Here is a 17,250-nt window from a genome sequence, read left to right on the forward strand (position 1 = left end):
GTGTCTTCCTAACTTATGTTTTGAGACAGGGTCACTATATAGCCCAGGCTGGTCTGGAAAACACAATCTAACCTTCCCACTTTAGCTTTTCAATGCTGGGATTACAGGCATTTGCCAGGATACCAGGCCTCTTTTCATTGTCTTATGTGTTTGAAATTTTTCATAACAAAATGTTAAGAAGCAAGGCATAACTGTACACATCTAGAAGCCCAGAACTTGGGTTATTGAAGTAGTAAGATCTCAAGTCTCAGGCCAGCCTGGACTACATAGTGACATCCTGTCTTTAAAATAGGAAGAGCAACAGATGTGGCTCAGTGGTAGAACCCCTGCCTAGAATCCCCCAGTGAGGGGCTTGGGCAAGGCTCAGTGGCAGACAGCTTGCCTAGTATGCACAAGGTCTTAGGTTTATCCTCAGCTCTGCAGGGAAAACATTTAAAAAGTAAAAAGTTCATTGTGTACCAGCGGTGGTGATGCACACCTTTAATCCCAGCACTTGGGAGGCAGAGGCAGGCGGATTTCTGAGTTCGAGGCCAGCCTGGTCTACAGACTGAGTTCCAGGACAGCCAGGGCTACACAGAGAAACCCTGTCTCAAAAAACAAAAACAAAACAAAACAAAACAAAAAGTTATTTAAACTAGCTTTGCCCCTGGGGTTAAAAACACATGTTTAATGAAAACTGCCTATCAGAGCAGACTGGCTGTAAACACTTAGAAACCCAGCACTCGGGGAGCAGAGGGAGGAGGAGGAGAAGGTGAAGGTCAGCCCTGCCTCACAGTAAAGTCTAGATGACTCTGAGATACATGAGATCCTGGCCCAGAGACAAAGAGGGGAAAAGTTACCCCTTGATGAACTTGAACAACCACACACAGTAGGACCACACAAATCCACTCCCATACATGCAGCCTTCTTTCACTGCAGAATACATCACTCTGAGAGTGATCTTTGGTTTAATTTGGTCTTTTTCTTTTTCCTTTCCTTTTTTTTTTTTTTTTAAGGTTGGGTTTCATATAGCCCAGGCTGGCCTCTCACTCACTTTGTAGCTCAGGATAGCCTTTCACTCCCCATCTTCTTGCCTCAACCTCCTGGATGATAGAATCATAGGTGTGCACGACCATACCTGGCTCATGTGGTGATTTTATTTCTTTTATGAGACCCACTATGTGGCCCTAGATTTCTTTCCTTCTTTCCTTTTTTCTTCCTTCTTTTCTTTTTCTATTGTAGTTTTTAAAAAACTCTACTACATTTTTGTGCTGGGCCTGATGATGTACCCCTTTAATCTCAGCATTTTGTGAGTTTGAGGCCGGCCTGGTCTACAAAGCAAGTCCAGGACAGCCAGAACTACACAGAGAAACTGTTGTGTATGTGTGTCTGTGTGTGTGTGTGTGTGTGTGTGTGTGTGTGTGTGTGTGTGTCTGTGTGTGTACCCTTGTGTACATGCATGACACAGTATGGGCTGGAGGTCAGACAACAACTATCAGGAGCCAGTTGCCTCCTTCCACCACATGGGTCCTGAGACCTGAACTCATGTCTTCAGGCTTAGCAGCGGGTGTCTTCAGCTGCTGATCCAACTAGCCCTCTCTCTTTCTCTCTAGATAGACTAGCTCAGGCTGTCTCAGCCTCCCAAATTGTGAGACTGCAGGCATGTATCATCGTGTCCTGCAAGTCACTCTCTGATTCCCCACAAAGTCTTCACGCATGCCCCTTCCTGGTAGGAGAGAGGACCCGGTCCCAGAGGAGCCTGTAGCCCTGAGCAGTCTCCCGTTCATTCCCTGGTACCTCCTAGACCCTCCAGCTCTCCTTCCTCAGCCCGGAACAGAATCAGCACCTGCAGGCCTCCCTCAGCCGCTTGCACCGAGTGGCACAGGTAATGTGTGGGCGCCCTGGCTCCCCACCACTTAAGGACCCCGCTGGCCCTGACATCTTGCCCTCTGCCCCTCAGCATGCCCGGGCGAAGCGTGTGAGGCTGCTGGTGGACGCCGAATACACTTTCATTAACCCTGCACTGTCCCTGCTGGTGACTGCCCTGGCCATGCGCTGGAACAGACCCGAGGAAGGTGGCCCATGGGTGTGGAACACTTACCAGGCCTATCTGAAGGTGAGGTGGGGGGGCTGCAAGGCTGCGAGTGGGGACTCAGCAACCTGACCCCCCTGAGTGTGCCCGTGTGCTCTGCAGGACACTCACAAACGGCTGGAGCAGGATGCTGAGACGGCACACGAGGCTGGCCTGGCATTTGGGGTGAAGTTGGTGCGAGGTGCCTATCTGGACAAGGAGAGATCCGTGACACAGCTCCAAGGGAAGCAAGACTGTACCCAGCCTGACTATGAAGCCACTAGTCGGAGGTAGGGAGAGGACGGAGAAGATGTAAGAGGAAAAGGAAATTATAACATATCAAGACAAGCAGATGCTGTAGGCTCACTAGGGGTCAGTGCAGCTGAGGCATTGACCTTAGGTTCAGTGAGAGACCCTGCTCCAACTGTAAGTGACAGATAGAGACAGAGGAAGACATTGATCTCTGCCCTCTACATGTGCACGCACAGGGAGCACACACACAGACTAACATACAGGTACATACACACACCTACACAAACACACACCAAACACACACACATAGACACATAGACACATAGACACAAACATACCTACACACAGAGAGGAACACGCAGGTGTACAGACACACACTTACACAAACAGATATACACAGACACAAGCACACATACACACACAAACACATATAAGCACATACACACAAACACACATATACGCATCCCACATGTGGTGGCTTTTCTTAGTATAATCCCAGTGCTGGAAAGACAGGGACGGGAAGACCTCTAGAGCCCACTGGCAGCACGCCTAATCTAATCAGCAAGCCCAAGTCCCAGTGAAAAAATGACCCTGTCTTAAAAAACAAGGTGGGACCTGGGGTGATAGCCGAGTGGACAAAGCACTGGTTGGCACGTCAGATAAAGCAGCTGCTGGTCAGATCCCTAAAACCCATGTAAAAAGCTGCACAGGTGTGGTGCATGCGTGTCTTCTAGACAGGAGCCAGGGACCAAGTAAATAAAGTTGAGTTCCATCAAGAACGACACTCAGTGTCAACCTGGGCCACAACCCACACATGAACACAAATAGACTCACACACACACACACACACACACACACACACACACACACACACCAAATAAGAAAAATAGAATGTAGCTCTTCTTTTAGGGGAAAACAAATTACCTAAACTTGATTCTGCCACTGAGCCAGCCTCTTACTGGGGGATTCTAGGCAGGGGCTCTACCACTGAACCACACTCCCACCCTCACTGGGGAATTCTAGGCAGGGGCTCTACCACTGAGCCACACTCCCAACTCCTTACTGGGGAAGTCTAGGAAGTGTTATGCAACTAAACTGTATCCCCAGCTCTTTCTACTTTTGTTTTTGAAACAGACCCTTGCTAAGTCCCCAGGGTGACCTTGAGCATGCTCTATAGTACAGTTAGGCTTTGAAACTTGCAAACCTCCTTGTGCTGGCCTGCACCATCAGGCTGTAACAATGTAACCTTTCACTTGCTTATCAGCGGTCCTGGGGTTTTGTGCCAAACATCTTGTGTCTCTATGTGTCGCTTCCTCTCTCCAAGGTTTTAGGATGCTGTTGTTTCCCCTCTGAACAGCAACCTCTTCCTTCCTCCTTCACTGCTCCCACCACCATCCCCAGCTTGTCTGCTTTCTGCTTAGCTGCTCTCGTCAGCTATCAACATCCCTGAGTCCTTCCCCAACTGTAAGCGCTTGGGTTGTTGTTAATCACCTTCGGCAGATGTATCCATTACTCTTCTTACTCCTTTGACAAAAATCCTTCACAAAAGCAAGTGAAGGAAGGAATGGTTTCTTTGACTCCTAGTTTGAGGGGACAGAATTCACAGCACCAGGGAGGTATGAACATATGGACCGGAGGTGCCTGGTCACCCTACATCATCATCAAAAAACAGAAAACCAGATGCTGGAGCTCTGCTCATCCCTACCCCCATCTAGGTTCTGTTTGTTTGTTTGTTTGTCTTATTTGTTTGTGTTTTTTGAGACAAGGTTTCTCTGTGTAGCCCTGGCTGTCCTGGAGCTAGCTCTATAGATCAGGCTGGCCTTGAACTCACAGCGATCCCCCTGCCTCTGCGTGAGACTAAATGTATGGGCCAGCACGCTAGGGTTTCACTTTCTCAATGGTTTTCCACCCGGGACCACATGGGCAGTGGTTGAGTCTTTTCTTCCTCAACAGAAGTCCTTAAACTTCTGTGACAATGTCACCAGAGACAGGCTAATATTTTTCTCTTATATGTAATTCCCTGTCATGTCATATTGAAAACTAAGACAAGGGGGCTGGCGAGATGGCTCAGTGGGTAAGAGCACTGACTGCTCTTCTGAAGGTCCTGAGTTCAAATCCCAGCAACCACATGGTGGCTCACAACCATCCATAATGAGAACTGACGCCCTCTTCTGGTGTGTCTAAAGTCAGCTACAGTGTACTTATGTATAATAATAAATAAATCTTAAAAAAAAAAAAAAAGAAAGAAAGAAAGAAAAAGAAAATTAAGACAAGCAGTGGCTGGAAAGATGGCTCAGTGGTTGAGAGGACTGTTGCTCTTCCAGAAGACCCAGATTCAATCCCCAGCACCCTCATGGCAGCTCACAACTGTCTGTAACTCCAGTTCCAGGTGATCTGACACACCCACACAGGCATACCTACAGACATAACTCCAATGCACTTAAAAATTAGAATGATAAATGTAAATCACTAAAAAAAAAAGGGGGGGGGGCTGGAGATATGGCTCAGTGGTTAAGAGCACTGACTGCTCTTCCAAAAGTCCTGAGTTCAAATCCCACCAACCACATGGTGGCTCACAACCATCCATAATGAGATCTGATGCCTTCTTCTGTGTCTGAAGACAGCTAAAGTATACTTACATATAATACTAAATAATTTTTTTTAAAAAAAATGAAAGAAAGAAAATTAAGACAACAAACACAGGGCTCAGCAGGTAGGGTGCTTGCCACCAAGCCTGATGATCTGAGTCCCATATCTGGGACCTCGAGAGAACTGACTCCTGCAAGTTGTCCTCTGAAGTACACACACACACACACACACACACACACGCTCACATACGCGTGTTCTCTCTCTCTCTCACACACACACATACACACACGCTCATATATGCGTTCTCTCTCTCTCTCACACACACACACACACACTCTCACATACGCGTGCTCTCTCTCTCTCTCTCTCTCTCTCTCACACACACACACACACACACACACACACAAGGAATAAAATGTAATTTAAGAAAAATAAAAATAAAAAATCCATCCATGCTGCTGCAGTGACTAACCCTGGGCAAATGTCATCTTGGCCATGGATGTGGCGGCCACCGGGCCAGAGACCGGTCACTGCTGACCTTTAAAAGCACATGCTTGTCATCCTTGACCATGGGAGGCTGAGGCAGGAGGATCATGAATTCTAGGTCTGGGCTACACACAGTGAAACTATGTGTCAGAAAACTCTATTTTTCACTCCATTCCCCATCCTGACTACCTGAGGGGAACTCAGGAGATCACAAGAGAGGGAGACAGCTCTGAGGATCCTGTGCCCATAGAACAAAGGAGAGGAGGGCAGGCACTCCGTTCCTGGAGCTTGGTCCTCACTCCCAAGATGACATGAGCAGAGCCTCTCCCTTCAGTTACAGCCACTGTCTGGAGCTGATGCTACGCCGCGTGACCAACCACAGTCCCTCGTGTCACCTCATGGTGGCTTCCCACAATGAAGAATCCGTTCGCCAGGCAACTAAGCGGTATGAGGTTGAAGGGGGTGGGAAACCAGAGCTTCTAAGAAGTCCCACCCCTTTCCTGTGTCTACAGTGTGTGGCAGGTGGCGAGTAGGGGACAAGAACAGGTCCAACGAGAAGGTGCATAGGGAGGACAGTACAGATATTTAATCCTAACCTGCCATGATGATGCACACCTCTTAGTCCTCAGAAGGCCAAGGCAGGAGAATCAAGAAATTGATGCCAACATGGGTTACATAGTAAGAATCTTTAAAAAAAAATCGACTCCTCCTATGCCTACATATGTCCTATAGGCTCAGGTGTGACAGGGCATTGACCTGTATTTACTGTGACCTAGGGAATACTGAGGATTCCAGAAAGCAGCTGAGACTCACTCACGAGAGCTCATGGGAATTGTGATGGATTGCCTAATGATTGATTAGTTGATTTGATTTGATTTTTATTATATATGTGTATGCACCCATAAGTGCATGAAGCAGGAGGGGTCAGAAGAGGGCATCAGATGCCCTGGAACCGGACTTAGAGACAACTGTGAGCTGCAGTGTGGGTGCTGGGAGTCAAACCCACATCTCTGGAAGAGCAGTTAGTGCTTTTAACCACTGAGCCATCTCTCTAGGCTTGTGGTGGTTGTTTACCATTGAGATTGGGGATAGAGTCATTTCTCAGAATCTGTGGAAATTTGGTTCTAGGACCAATCTCCATGGAAACCAAAATCTCCAGACATCAAGTCCCTCATATCAGATGATGTAATGTTTGAATATTTGCTTATGACCCATGTGCACCTTCCTGTATGCTTGAAGTCATCAGGCTCATTAGTAATACCTAGAATAACGAATATAAATGCTACATAAATAGTTACGCTGTTAAGAACGATCGAAGGGGGAAACCTATGCAGATGTTCCACCTGATTCCCCCTCGTATCTGGTCCCTGGTTGAAATCTGTGGGTGTGGAATTGTGGATCCATATTTGAATTCTTGGGTGGGCAATGGCTAACTTGCTCTCTAGATCTAACCACTATCTGGATTGATAATGTGACCCTTTCTGCAGCATGTGGGAGCTGGGCATTCCTCTGGATGGGCCTGTCTGTTTTGGACAACTTCTGGGCATGTGTGACCATGTCTCCCTGGCATTAGGTATGTGAATGGCCCATCCCTCCATTTCCATCCATCCCCACCGTTCAACGCCCCCCCACAGCAGATCCCTCCCACCCATTCCCTCTCTCACACGGAACCCACAGTGGCCTCCCCTTCCAGTTCCTTCCAAAATGATCTTCCAGACTGTTCCAATATTTGAGGCCCTTGCGGGGCTGTGCCCTGCGTCTTCTCTCCTGATCTGTGCTAGTTCTTGCTTCTGCTGCCATATTGTCTGTGTTATTGGGGGTCCTGACAGCTGTCCCTAGGGCTTTATGCCAGATTCCTCTCCTCCTGTGGGTGTTAAGGATAGCTTTATTGCTGGGAAGATGTGTAAAGTGCCTACTGTGTGGCCCTGAAGACCTTAGTTCAGATCTCCTGAACCCATGCAAAAACCAGACAGTAGTGCAACTGTCTGTCACCCTAGAACACTTATGGGAATGGGTGGCAGAGGCAGAGGATCCTCCAGGAGCTTGTAGCCCAGCTAGTCTAGTTTTTTTTTAAGATTTATTTTATTTATTTTATGTGTATGAGTACACTGTAGCTGTACAAATGACCGTGAGCCATCATGTGTGTGGCTCCCTCCAGCCCCGCTTGCTTCGGCCCCACAATCTTTTTTAAAAGGGGATATATTTATTTTATGTGAGTACACTGTAGCTGTCTTCAGACGCACCAGAAGAGGGCGTCCGATCTCATTACGGGTGGTTGTGAGCCACCATGTGGTTGCTGGAATTTGAACTCAGGACTTTTGGCAGAGCAATCTGTGCTCTTACCCACTGAGCCATCTCACCAGCCCAATAAAAGCCAATCTTATAACAACCAGTCAGAAAGGAAGGAAGGAAGAAAGGAAGGGCGGGAAGAGGAGGGATAGAGGGAGTGTTTTAGTGATGAATTATGTCTAACTCACTAAGTCTGCCATGCTCTGAGCAAGGGAAGGAGCTATTGCTGCTGGTACCCAGGAACATGTCTCTCTGAGCCCCACACTCTGCCAACACTCTCCCCACAGGGCAGGCTGGATATATGGTGTACAAGTCTATTCCATATGGCTGCCTGGAGGAGGTGATTCCCTACCTGATCCGAAGAGCCCAGGAGAACAGGAGTGTGCTGCAGGGTGCCCGCAGGGAACAGGCACTACTCAGCCAAGAACTGTGGCGGAGGCTGCTGGGAAGGAAGGCCTAAGGGGTCTCCATCAGCACCATCAGGGGCCATGTACTCAATAAAGGTCCTGAGCCCCCGGCCCCGTCTGCACTTCTCTGAAGCCGCCTCCTTGGGGAAAGGGCTGCCCCTGGAGTCTGCTTGAACAGGTGGTGCATGCCTGAGACTCAAGAGATCTTTAGTCCTGTGTGGTGGCACACTCCTGTCATCCTAGCACTTGGGAGGCTGGGGCAGGAGGGTTATGAGTTCCAAGCCAGCCTGGGATAAATAGTGAGAAGAAGGAGGCAGAGGAGAGGGAGAGGGAGGAAGAGGGAGCCAGCCTAGGGTGGTAATGACCGGAGATCATTAGTCCTTCAATGCTCTTAGCCAGGAATCTAGTCAAGAATTCCTTCCATCTCAGAGGATTTGCAATAAACAACACAGGTGAATAGCAGACACTGGTGGCCTCAGACAAATGGCTTCTCGGGAGAGGTGGACCATTCCTTCAGCTAATAAGCACCTATAAGCAGGCTGAGGAGATGTCTGGTGCACAAACGTGAGGACCTGAGCTTAATCTCCAGCACCCACAGAAAACCCCAAGTATGGGGGTACAGGCTGAGACACAGACACTGGTCAGCCAGCCTTGCCCAACTGGTGAGCCACAGGTCCCAGTGAGAGATGCCGTCTCAAACAGATGTGGCACTCGGAAGCACAGGCTAGAGTATTACAGGTTCTAGGCTAGCCTGGACTATATAGTGAGACTTTTATCTTAAACAACACCACCCAAGAGCTGAGGACATAGGTAGTACACTTGGCTAGCGTCATCCAGTGAGAAGCTGGGGCATGGCTCGATGGTAGAGTATGTGCTTGACATGCACAAGAATTCTCTCTCCAGCACCACAAATAATAATAAAAGTCACAAAGATGGAAAGGAGTTCCATAGTGGTGGCACATGCCTGAATCCCAGCACTTGGGATGGAAAAGCAAGCAGATCTCTGAGTTTAAGGCCAGCCTGGTCTACAGGGCAAGTTCCAGGACAGCCAGGGCTACACAGAGAAAACCTGTCTCAAAAAACCAAAACGGGCTGGTGAGATGGCTCAGCGGTTAAGAGCACTGACTGCTCTTCCAGAGGTCCTGAGTACAATTTCCAGCAACCACATGGTGGCTCACAACCATCTGTAATGGGATCCGATGCCCTCTTCTAGCCTGCAGATGTGTAGAGAACTCATACATTAAATAAATTAAAAAACAATCACCACCAAACAACATAAAGAAAAACCCACAGAAAAATGGTTCAGATTAAGGAGAGAGGAGCTAAGGAAAAAGGGAAGCACGGGGCCTGGAGTGCAGCCTGAAGACTTGCTCTGTGTTCCAGAGGCAACAAGGAATCATGGGAGTTACAGACAGAGGGGACATGGCAACAGGTTCTCTACCATGTGGAGGGTGAGCCAAAGAAAGGCAACAATGACAGCAGATCTCTTGTTTCAAACAGTTTTAAACAGCTGGATACTATGAACAAGTTAGGCAAAACTCCTTGATTTATATCCTAACCAGGTGAGACAGCCATCTAAAACTGAATGGAGCCAGCCTTGACAGTCCAGGTGATGTCTAAAGGGAGGCGTCCTGAAGGGTCCTCGGGTATGGGGCTCAGGGAAGAGCCTAGAAATAGTCACGGGTGAACATGAGAAGACAGTCAGGGATATGGAACCGAGGTTAAGAGGGTCCAGGGTGGTGTGGCTGGGAGTTGGGAGAAATGGCTGAACGGTTAGGAGCACGGGCTGCCTAACCCATCCCAGTGTCTTGATTCTTAGCGCCCACGTGGTAGTTCACACACCCCTTTAAGTCCAGTTCCACTCTTTTGTCTATCGTGGGCACTAGGAGCCCATGTGCTGCGTTTACATACATAGAGGCAAAATATTCACACACATAATTAATATAAATAATAAATAAAAACTAAGAGACTCTGGCTGCCTGAAGTTCTGGAGCATGCAAGGAGGAAGGAGGGCCAACTGAAACCTCTTGGGCCAATATCTCTGTCCCTTCACTACAAGATGGCAGGGGCGGGGCTGGGGATGGGGGCGTGCTGCTTCTTAGGGTAAGCTACTGCGCACGTGCAAAATACCAGGAAGCTGCAATCATAGCTGCACCTAGAATTCCAGCGCAGACAGCCGTGGCTGGACCACAGTCACGTGACAGTCACAATAGCGCCCAACGGTAGGTACCCAGCCATCTGGGCCAGAGTCCAGGCCTAGAACTATTTGGAGCTTTCAGGACCCTTGGCTCTTCACCACACCCGCCTCGTCTCCATACTCCCCACCTCCAGCCCCAGCCCACTCCTTTTTCATTCACATCCCACATCTGTTCTGGAAACCTAAGATGTCCCCAGCCCACGGACCCTACCAGCCTTCCGAGCCTCCTAGCCCTTTGATACTTCAGAGCTTTACCCAGGCTCAGATTCTGCCCACAGCCCCTGAGTTTCCCTTGAAATGCCCACCCCTGCCCTAAACCATGCCAGATCCCTAGGGCTCCTGGTCTAATGGTGTGCAGCTCCCTGGCCGGGCCCACCAGATATCTCCTTTCCCATTAGAAACCTCCTAAACCCCTTCTCAACTAGACTGCTCCTCAGCTAGCCCTACTGTCCTTTACCTCCACCCTCCCCTCAGGAGTGGACCCCATCCCAGGAACTGACAGGCTAGACGCGGGCTGCAGATGCATTCACAGGCCTCCCGCTTCCCGGTGGAGCTGGGCTCTGTGAGGGATTCGGATGCCCAATTGGAGCGTCTACATCGCCTAGCTATGGCTGGAGGCCCATGCTGGGGCCTGGCTAGGCTTCTGCGCAGAGGTGAGGTTCCACTGCTGGTATGGTGTGGGGAAAGAACCAACCATGGAGTGGTTCTTCACTTGAGTCAATCCAGAACTGGGTGCCAGGGTCCTATGTAGTTGCTTGCCAAGATCTAAGGTCAGAGATGAGATATCAGGGTGGTGAAGCTGGCCTCTGGATCCTTGGGAATAAAATGTAGTTGGTGGGGCGGGGTTGCGCTGGATGTAATAGGAGTCTCACAGTGTAAGCCATTCTACAGAAAGCTGGGGGAAGGGACTTTTGGAAGTTGGGATGGCCTGGTCCAAGGCCTTAAAGTCCAAGCTGGGCACTTGTGTGACTAGCCAGATGTGGGGAGATGAGGGTAAAAAGGCACTGGACCCAGACAGTGAAGAGCCTGAGAAGAAGAGGGAGTGCTGCTGCTGGATTTTGTTGGGTGTTGGGTAGGAAATTCCCATTGAGACGAGCATTCAACAATTTCACAAGTTTCTCTGATTTCTGCAAGCTGTGTATCTGGCCACTGTTGGAACTTGCTTAGTAGCTGTGATTGTCTGCTGGGCTTTAATGTTTGTGTTAGGTGAAGAGGAAGAAAACATGGCACACGTGCCATTCTATTCCTCAGGAAGCTGCGGACTGGAGGAAAAGTGTATGGGAGAAGCCTGTGCTAAAGAGATAGCCTGTGCTGATGAAACCCTGTCTCAAAAGTAGTTTTTTTCTTAAAGTATTAGACTAAACTCCCAAACCACTGTTGCCGTTTGACACACTTTGGTTTTTATATTATTTATTTATTTAATTAATTATATGAGTGTATTGTTGCCATCTTTAGACACATCAGAAGAGGGCATGAGATCCTATTACAGATGGTTGTGAGCCACCATGTAGTTGCCAGGAATTGAACTCAGGACCTCTGGAAGAGCAGTCAGTGCTCTTAACCGCTGAGCCATCTCTCCAGCACTCTGTTTTTTAATATTTAAAGAATTAAGTCTCTTAGGTGGTGGTGGCTCACCTTTAATCCCAGCACTTAGGAGGCAAAGGCAGGCCGATATCTGTGAGTTCGAGGCCAGCCTAGTCTAAGAGTGAGTTCCAGGACAGCCAGGACTACAAAGAAACCCTGTCTTGAAAACAAACAAATAAACAAAGAATTAAATGTTCTTGCACCCTCATGCTTGCTTTTGAGGTTTATAAACATAGTCATAATTAGTAATTCCTGTCTAACTTTTCTGAGGTTTCTTCTCCCTAACTATACACAGCTATTACATTTCATCGACTTCTCTTCCTCTATATCTACAAAGCTAAAATGTAATTTTTTTCTTCCCACTGGTGCTAGGGATAGAACCTAGTACCTTATTCGTGCCAGAAAAACACTCTGTCACCAAACCACGCCCCCAGCCCCTCACTGGGGATCCTAGGCAGGGGCTCTACCACTGAGCCACGCCCCCAGTCCCTCACTGGGGATCCTAGGCAGGGGCTCTACCACTGAGCCACGCCCCCAGTCCCTCACTGGGGGATTCTAGGCAGGGGCTCTACCACTGAGCCACGCCCCAGCCCCTCACTGGGGATCCTAGGCTGGGGCTCTACCACTGAGCCACGCCCCCAGCCACTCACTGGGGATCCTAGGCAGGGGCTCTACCACTGAGCCGTCCAGGACATATTAATTTTGTCCTTTAATCTGTGAAAGTTTATTACATTGATAGGTTTTCTTAGGTTGAATCGTGCCTGCTTACTGGGGAGAAGTCAGGTTTACACCTGTGTGTTCATAAATTAAATTCATGTATAGTTTTACTTTCTGATTCTGGAAACTGTCATCCACGCTGACCTCATAAAACAAGCCTTGCCCTCTTAGTGTATTTTCATTTTGGAACAACTTGTTTGGGATGATCTATTTTTGGCAATGGTTTGTGTTTTAGGAAGATGCCTTTGGGGCACAGGTTGAAAGTGGAAAACCAGTTGTCACTGCAGAAGATGGCAGAGGGCTTCGAGTAAATAAGAGGCTGAGAACCGCTGCTCAGAGAATCCAGAAGGGCCGCCATTGGCCCTGATTTTGAACACCTCTAGTCTGGGGAGGAGACAGGTGTCTCCCCTTGTTCTTGCTCTGTGGAGCTTCTAGTGGATTGTGTTGAGGTGTTATTTCCAGGAACCTGAAATCAAGGCATAGGTGTGCTACCTTCGAGGTCACGGCTAGGACAGAACCAGAGGCCACGGCCGGATGGATGAAGAAAGGGGCGGAACAGGCACCAAGCCAAAGACAGCAGAGGCTGGAATTGACCAGAGTGTTTGCCTAAGGCCTGGGGATGTGATGGAGTGCTTGTTTACAATGCTCATGTCCGGGGTTGGATCCTCAGCGCTCTGTAAACCAGTCATGGTGGCACACACCTGTAAATCCCAGCACATAGTCAGAGACAGGAGAAACGGAAGTTCATGGTCATCCTTGGGTACATATTGAGTTCCAGGCAAGCCTGGAATACATGAGATGCATGTTGCCTGGTGGCTGGAGAGAGTTCTAGGAATCTGGAGCGCGCATAATCTTAAGCTTTCTGTCCCTCAGTTGTTCAGGTAGATGGTGAGAACTCTGCTGGGCAGACAGCACTCTTCCTGTCCGCACTACTGGGCCATACTTCTGCCGTGCGCCTTCTACTGGCCTTCGGCGCCAACCCCAACCAGTGAGTGGATAGGTCCCCGTATCCCAACACTCCCAGGGCACAAATCCCCTTCAACCCCCTTAGTGCCCCCCACCCCTGTCCTCCCAGAACTCACAAAGGTCTGCTCATCCATCCCTTGAGTTCTCATGTGACCCACCCACATGACTCCTCCCATCCACTCAGCCCCCATCCAGCTTCCCACCCCTTTTTCATCCATCCCGCCCTTGCCTCCGGTTCTGTCCTAGCCGCTGCCTTGATGGCAGCACACCCATGCATGCAGGTGCCTCCTCCGGCCGAGGCTTGGTGTTGTGGCACCTGCTGCAGGCAGGAGGTGACCTGCGTCTGCGTGACCAGCAGGGTCGCACGCCTCGAGATTGGGCTGAGCAGGGTGATGCCAAGCAGAGCTGGGAAGTGAGTACTGTCCAGGGCAGACTAGGGGCATCAAGGCCAGCGTGTGCTCCCAGGCTGACCCTGTGCCCTACCCAGGTGCTGGAGCTGTTGCAGTGGTGCCGGACCCACATGTCAGCACTGGTGCAGAGTGGGGAGTTGGCGCCCAGTGTGTCCCTGAGTCAGCTGCAAGCTAGCTCTGGGCACAGCCTGTGTGGCTCTCTGCCCTCATTAAGGCTGGTCCAGGCAGACAGGTAACATCCCACACCCCCGAGCCTCCAGGGCCAGCACAGCCAGTGACCTCATCCTTACCCTCAACCCTCCCTTTATTCCAGGGCACTGAGGCAAGGGCAGACCAGAAGATCCCCCAAAACCCCAGCGTTGGGGTTCGGCCAGGTAAGAGGGAGTGGGTGGGAGAGCAGTGACCACCCCTGCATCCTCTTGATGCTCAAACCTCTGCTCTCTTCCCTCAGCTGAGCAGCATGCAGCCACCGGCACTGGTAATGGGCATCCCAGTAATAGACCCCAAGGAGCTGGTAGCAACCCAGGGTGAGCCTGGCCGCACCTATGACAGCAGTTCTCATACCGTCATGGCCAAGTGAGAGCTTCCTCCGTGCCCTCAGAGAGCCCTGCCTCCTGCTTCCCTTACAAGGAGATCCTACCCATGGCACTCACCTGCTGCCCACTCTCTCCAGCCTCCTGTGGAAGGGCCACCCGGTTACTGTACGGCAGCTGAAGAGCCCCGAATCCAGCCCTGACGTGCTATTGGCTGACCTTCAGCACTGCAGGTTACCAGTTCCAGCTGAGCTCCAACTCCAGCAGCCCACAACCGAGGGGATGTGGTACTATCCACAGCTGTAGTTAGGCTTTGGATCTGTGCCCTCCGGCTGTAATGACCAGCCCCCCCCCCAACTACTGGACTGCCCCTCCCATAGAGTAGTACCCATGTCTGTGTGGGATGTCTTGTAAGCCCTAGAGAAGAGGAAAGGGGTGGGAGAGGCCTTAGGCTGTTATGGGTGGGGGCTGGCTCTGCCACTGCTCAGCTATGATAGGCCATCTCATTGTTCCCTGTATGGTGGCTGGTGGGATAGTCTTCCCCTGGCCCATGATAGATGTTCTGTGGCCTGACTCAGCCTTCGCCCTGTGCAGGTTGGGGCAGCTTGTGAAGGGCCTACTCTGTTCCCTCCCAGCATCCTGCACCACCCTGGCCTGCTGCTGCTGATGGCACTGAGCCCCTCAGAGGACCTGTCCAGACTGAGTCTACTCTTTGAGCCCGTGTGTCTGGGCTCCCTTTATTTCCTGCTGCATTCTGTGGGAGCGGATGAGGAGGGTCCTCCAGTTCTGCCAGGCCTGCTGCCCGGCCCTCTGCTGCTACAGGTGTTGGAGGCCCTGTTGTTCCTGCAGTCCCGCTGCTGGGCCCACGCTGGCCTGACTTCCCATGCTGTGCAGCTCGTGCGGCCAGGCCTGGCTAAGGTGAGCCACCTAGAACACGGGCGTCCACTGCACCAGCCCAGGCTGCAGCCCAGGTGAGAGCCTGCCCCCATGTCTGCCCTATGTGGTTCCCAGCATCCACTAGCTCACTAGACTTTTTGGCCTCCCCAGGCTTCAAAAAGACTGCTCCCAGAGAGACCCAAATCCAGGGCTGCCCCCACCCCCTGAACTATACCCATGGCTACCACTTGAGCTGATCCATGGTGACATGCCAGCCACTACCTCAGACCTCTACAGCTTCTGCATCCTGGCCCAGGAGGTCTTCACTGGTCAGTGACCCACCCTGCACTTATACCCAGTCCCAGAAACATCCCACTAGTGTGGGTCTCCTCATGGTGCCTCTCTCCACAGGAGAGCTGCCCTGGGCTGGAGGAGAGGGGCCTGAAGTGAAGGCTAAGCTAGAGGCAGGCCAGAGTCCAGGCCTGGACCCCTTGCTGCCAGCCCCCTACCAGGCTCTGGTTCAAGCTGGGCTGGGTCTAGAGCCTGCCGACCGCTGGGGCAGCTTACAGAGCAGTCGGTACCTGCTTCGAAAGGCCATGGCCAAGGTACAGGAAGGCCAGAGTAGTGTGGGTATTTATGGAACCCAAGGCAGGGCCCATACCACTCCATCTCATCTCCTTTCCACAGGATCTGGCACCCAAGGGCAGCTCCCCACTAGAATGGACAACACTGTCTCCTGTAACCCTGGGTTCCCTGCCAGGTTAGAAAGCAAGGATCATGATGGGGGATTGTGGCAGTGTGCATCAAATTCCAACTGTCTGGTTTGTATCCCCAGAGCATCTGTACTGTGAAGGGGCTCCCAGGACCAGGGCCAAGGCCAGATCCAGGCTTGTGCTCCCTTTCGCAGACCCTTCTCAGGTAGGAAGCAGGGGGGTGGTCTGGAGAAAAGGAGGTATGGGGACCCAGACAACCATGCCTGTTCCTCTGTTTTCTACAGTCTCTGGAGACTCCTGAGGTCACAGGTCACAGTAGAGACCAGCAGAATGCAGCCTGGGACTCCGGCAGTAGCTTGACGCTAGGCAGTAGCCTCTGTCCCAGCCCCAGCCCCAGCCCACACTGTTGCCCGGAGCCCATCTCAATAGTACGGATACCCCTACCCCACACTAAACCGGCAACCCTTGCCTCCAGAAGTCTCCCAGCTCCTCCTCCCCGCTCCTCCTCCCCGCCGCCTCCCTCCTCCCCCAGCTCTGACCTGCAGTTCCCTGAGCAGCCCTGCTCCCCCACAAGGGTCTCCCTGCTGGGGAGGAAGTTCTGTCAGAATCTAAGCTCTGCAGGGGCAGCTGTGGCACACATGGGGCTGCTATTCTGGATCCCCAGCCCTGGGAGTCCACCCCTACATGCTGACCAACAAAGAGGCTTCAGTGCCCAGAGAGCTGCTGTCAGGGAAGGCCATTAGAGCAGAGCACCCAAAAGACTCAGGCTCTGAACCGCAGGGCAGCTGCTGGCAGTGCTAACCCTTCCTCCTGCAGAAACCTGATAGTGAGGACCATGAGCTGACAGAAGGCAGTCTCCTCTCCAGCCTACAGGAGTGAGATAACACAGGCTGTGGTGGGCAGCCCGGGGCCCTCCCTCATTCCTGAACTGAGCCCAGGTCTGTCTCTGCCCTACTGCTGCCCAGGATGGATCTGCTGGAGGAGATCATGGCAGAGCTGCAGAATAAGTGTCACCTCGAAGACAAGCCTAGGCTGAGTCCTACTCTTAGCCCAGACTCCTAGGGTGCCCTCCCTGCAGTGTCTCCCTGCAGACACTGCCCTGGGCACCCTCCCAAGACTGACCCCAACCCTCAATGTTTGCCTCAAAGCAAAGAACATGGGAAAATCCCCAGTTTGTCTCC

At 51.1% G+C, this 17,250-nt stretch overlaps 2 protein-coding genes across 4 annotated transcripts in view; both read left to right on the forward strand.

Moving 5' to 3' along the window:
* The window catches only part of Prodh2 (proline dehydrogenase 2), a 12,306-nt gene extending 4,124 nt beyond the window's left edge, over positions 1-8,182 (forward strand). Inside the window, exons 5-10 of the mRNA XM_031384252.1 lie at positions 1,784-1,864; positions 1,940-2,095; positions 2,174-2,340; positions 5,712-5,822; positions 6,865-6,950; positions 7,954-8,182. Coding sequence (XP_031240112.1) covers positions 1,784-1,864; positions 1,940-2,095; positions 2,174-2,340; positions 5,712-5,822; positions 6,865-6,950; positions 7,954-8,126 — 774 coding nt within the window. The 3' untranslated portion in view covers positions 8,127-8,182. The remainder of the gene's footprint in view (positions 1-1,783; positions 1,865-1,939; positions 2,096-2,173; positions 2,341-5,711; positions 5,823-6,864; positions 6,951-7,953) is intronic.
* Positions 8,183-9,879: 1,697 nt separating this feature from the next.
* LOC116101979 (inactive serine/threonine-protein kinase TEX14-like) lies at positions 9,880-17,240 on the forward strand. 3 transcript variants are annotated; one of them, XM_031386079.1, is made up of 16 exons: positions 9,880-10,295; positions 10,745-10,923; positions 13,445-13,559; positions 13,784-13,949; positions 14,025-14,179; positions 14,261-14,321; positions 14,399-14,523; positions 14,621-14,713; positions 15,116-15,451; positions 15,528-15,685; positions 15,768-15,961; positions 16,044-16,116; positions 16,192-16,274; positions 16,354-16,497; positions 16,886-16,944; positions 17,035-17,240. In XM_031386079.1, the coding sequence occupies exons 2-16, from the start codon at positions 10,791-10,793 to the stop codon at positions 17,129-17,131; spliced, it is 1,992 nt and encodes a 663-aa protein (XP_031241939.1). In that variant the 5' UTR covers positions 9,880-10,295; positions 10,745-10,790; the 3' UTR covers positions 17,132-17,240. The 3 variants fall into 3 exon arrangements, with proteins under 3 accessions (XP_031241939.1, XP_031241940.1, XP_031241938.1); XM_031386080.1 differs by lacking the exon at positions 9,880-10,295 and having other exon boundaries at positions 10,309-10,923; positions 15,116-15,200; positions 15,303-15,451; XM_031386078.1 differs by lacking the exon at positions 9,880-10,295 and having other exon boundaries at positions 10,309-10,923.
* The last annotated feature ends 10 nt before the right edge of the window (positions 17,241-17,250 follow it).

The sequence above is a fragment of the Mastomys coucha genome, unplaced genomic scaffold (genome assembly GCF_008632895.1).
Source record: "Mastomys coucha isolate ucsf_1 unplaced genomic scaffold, UCSF_Mcou_1 pScaffold21, whole genome shotgun sequence".
Classification (NCBI taxonomy): domain Eukaryota; kingdom Metazoa; phylum Chordata; class Mammalia; order Rodentia; family Muridae; genus Mastomys; species Mastomys coucha.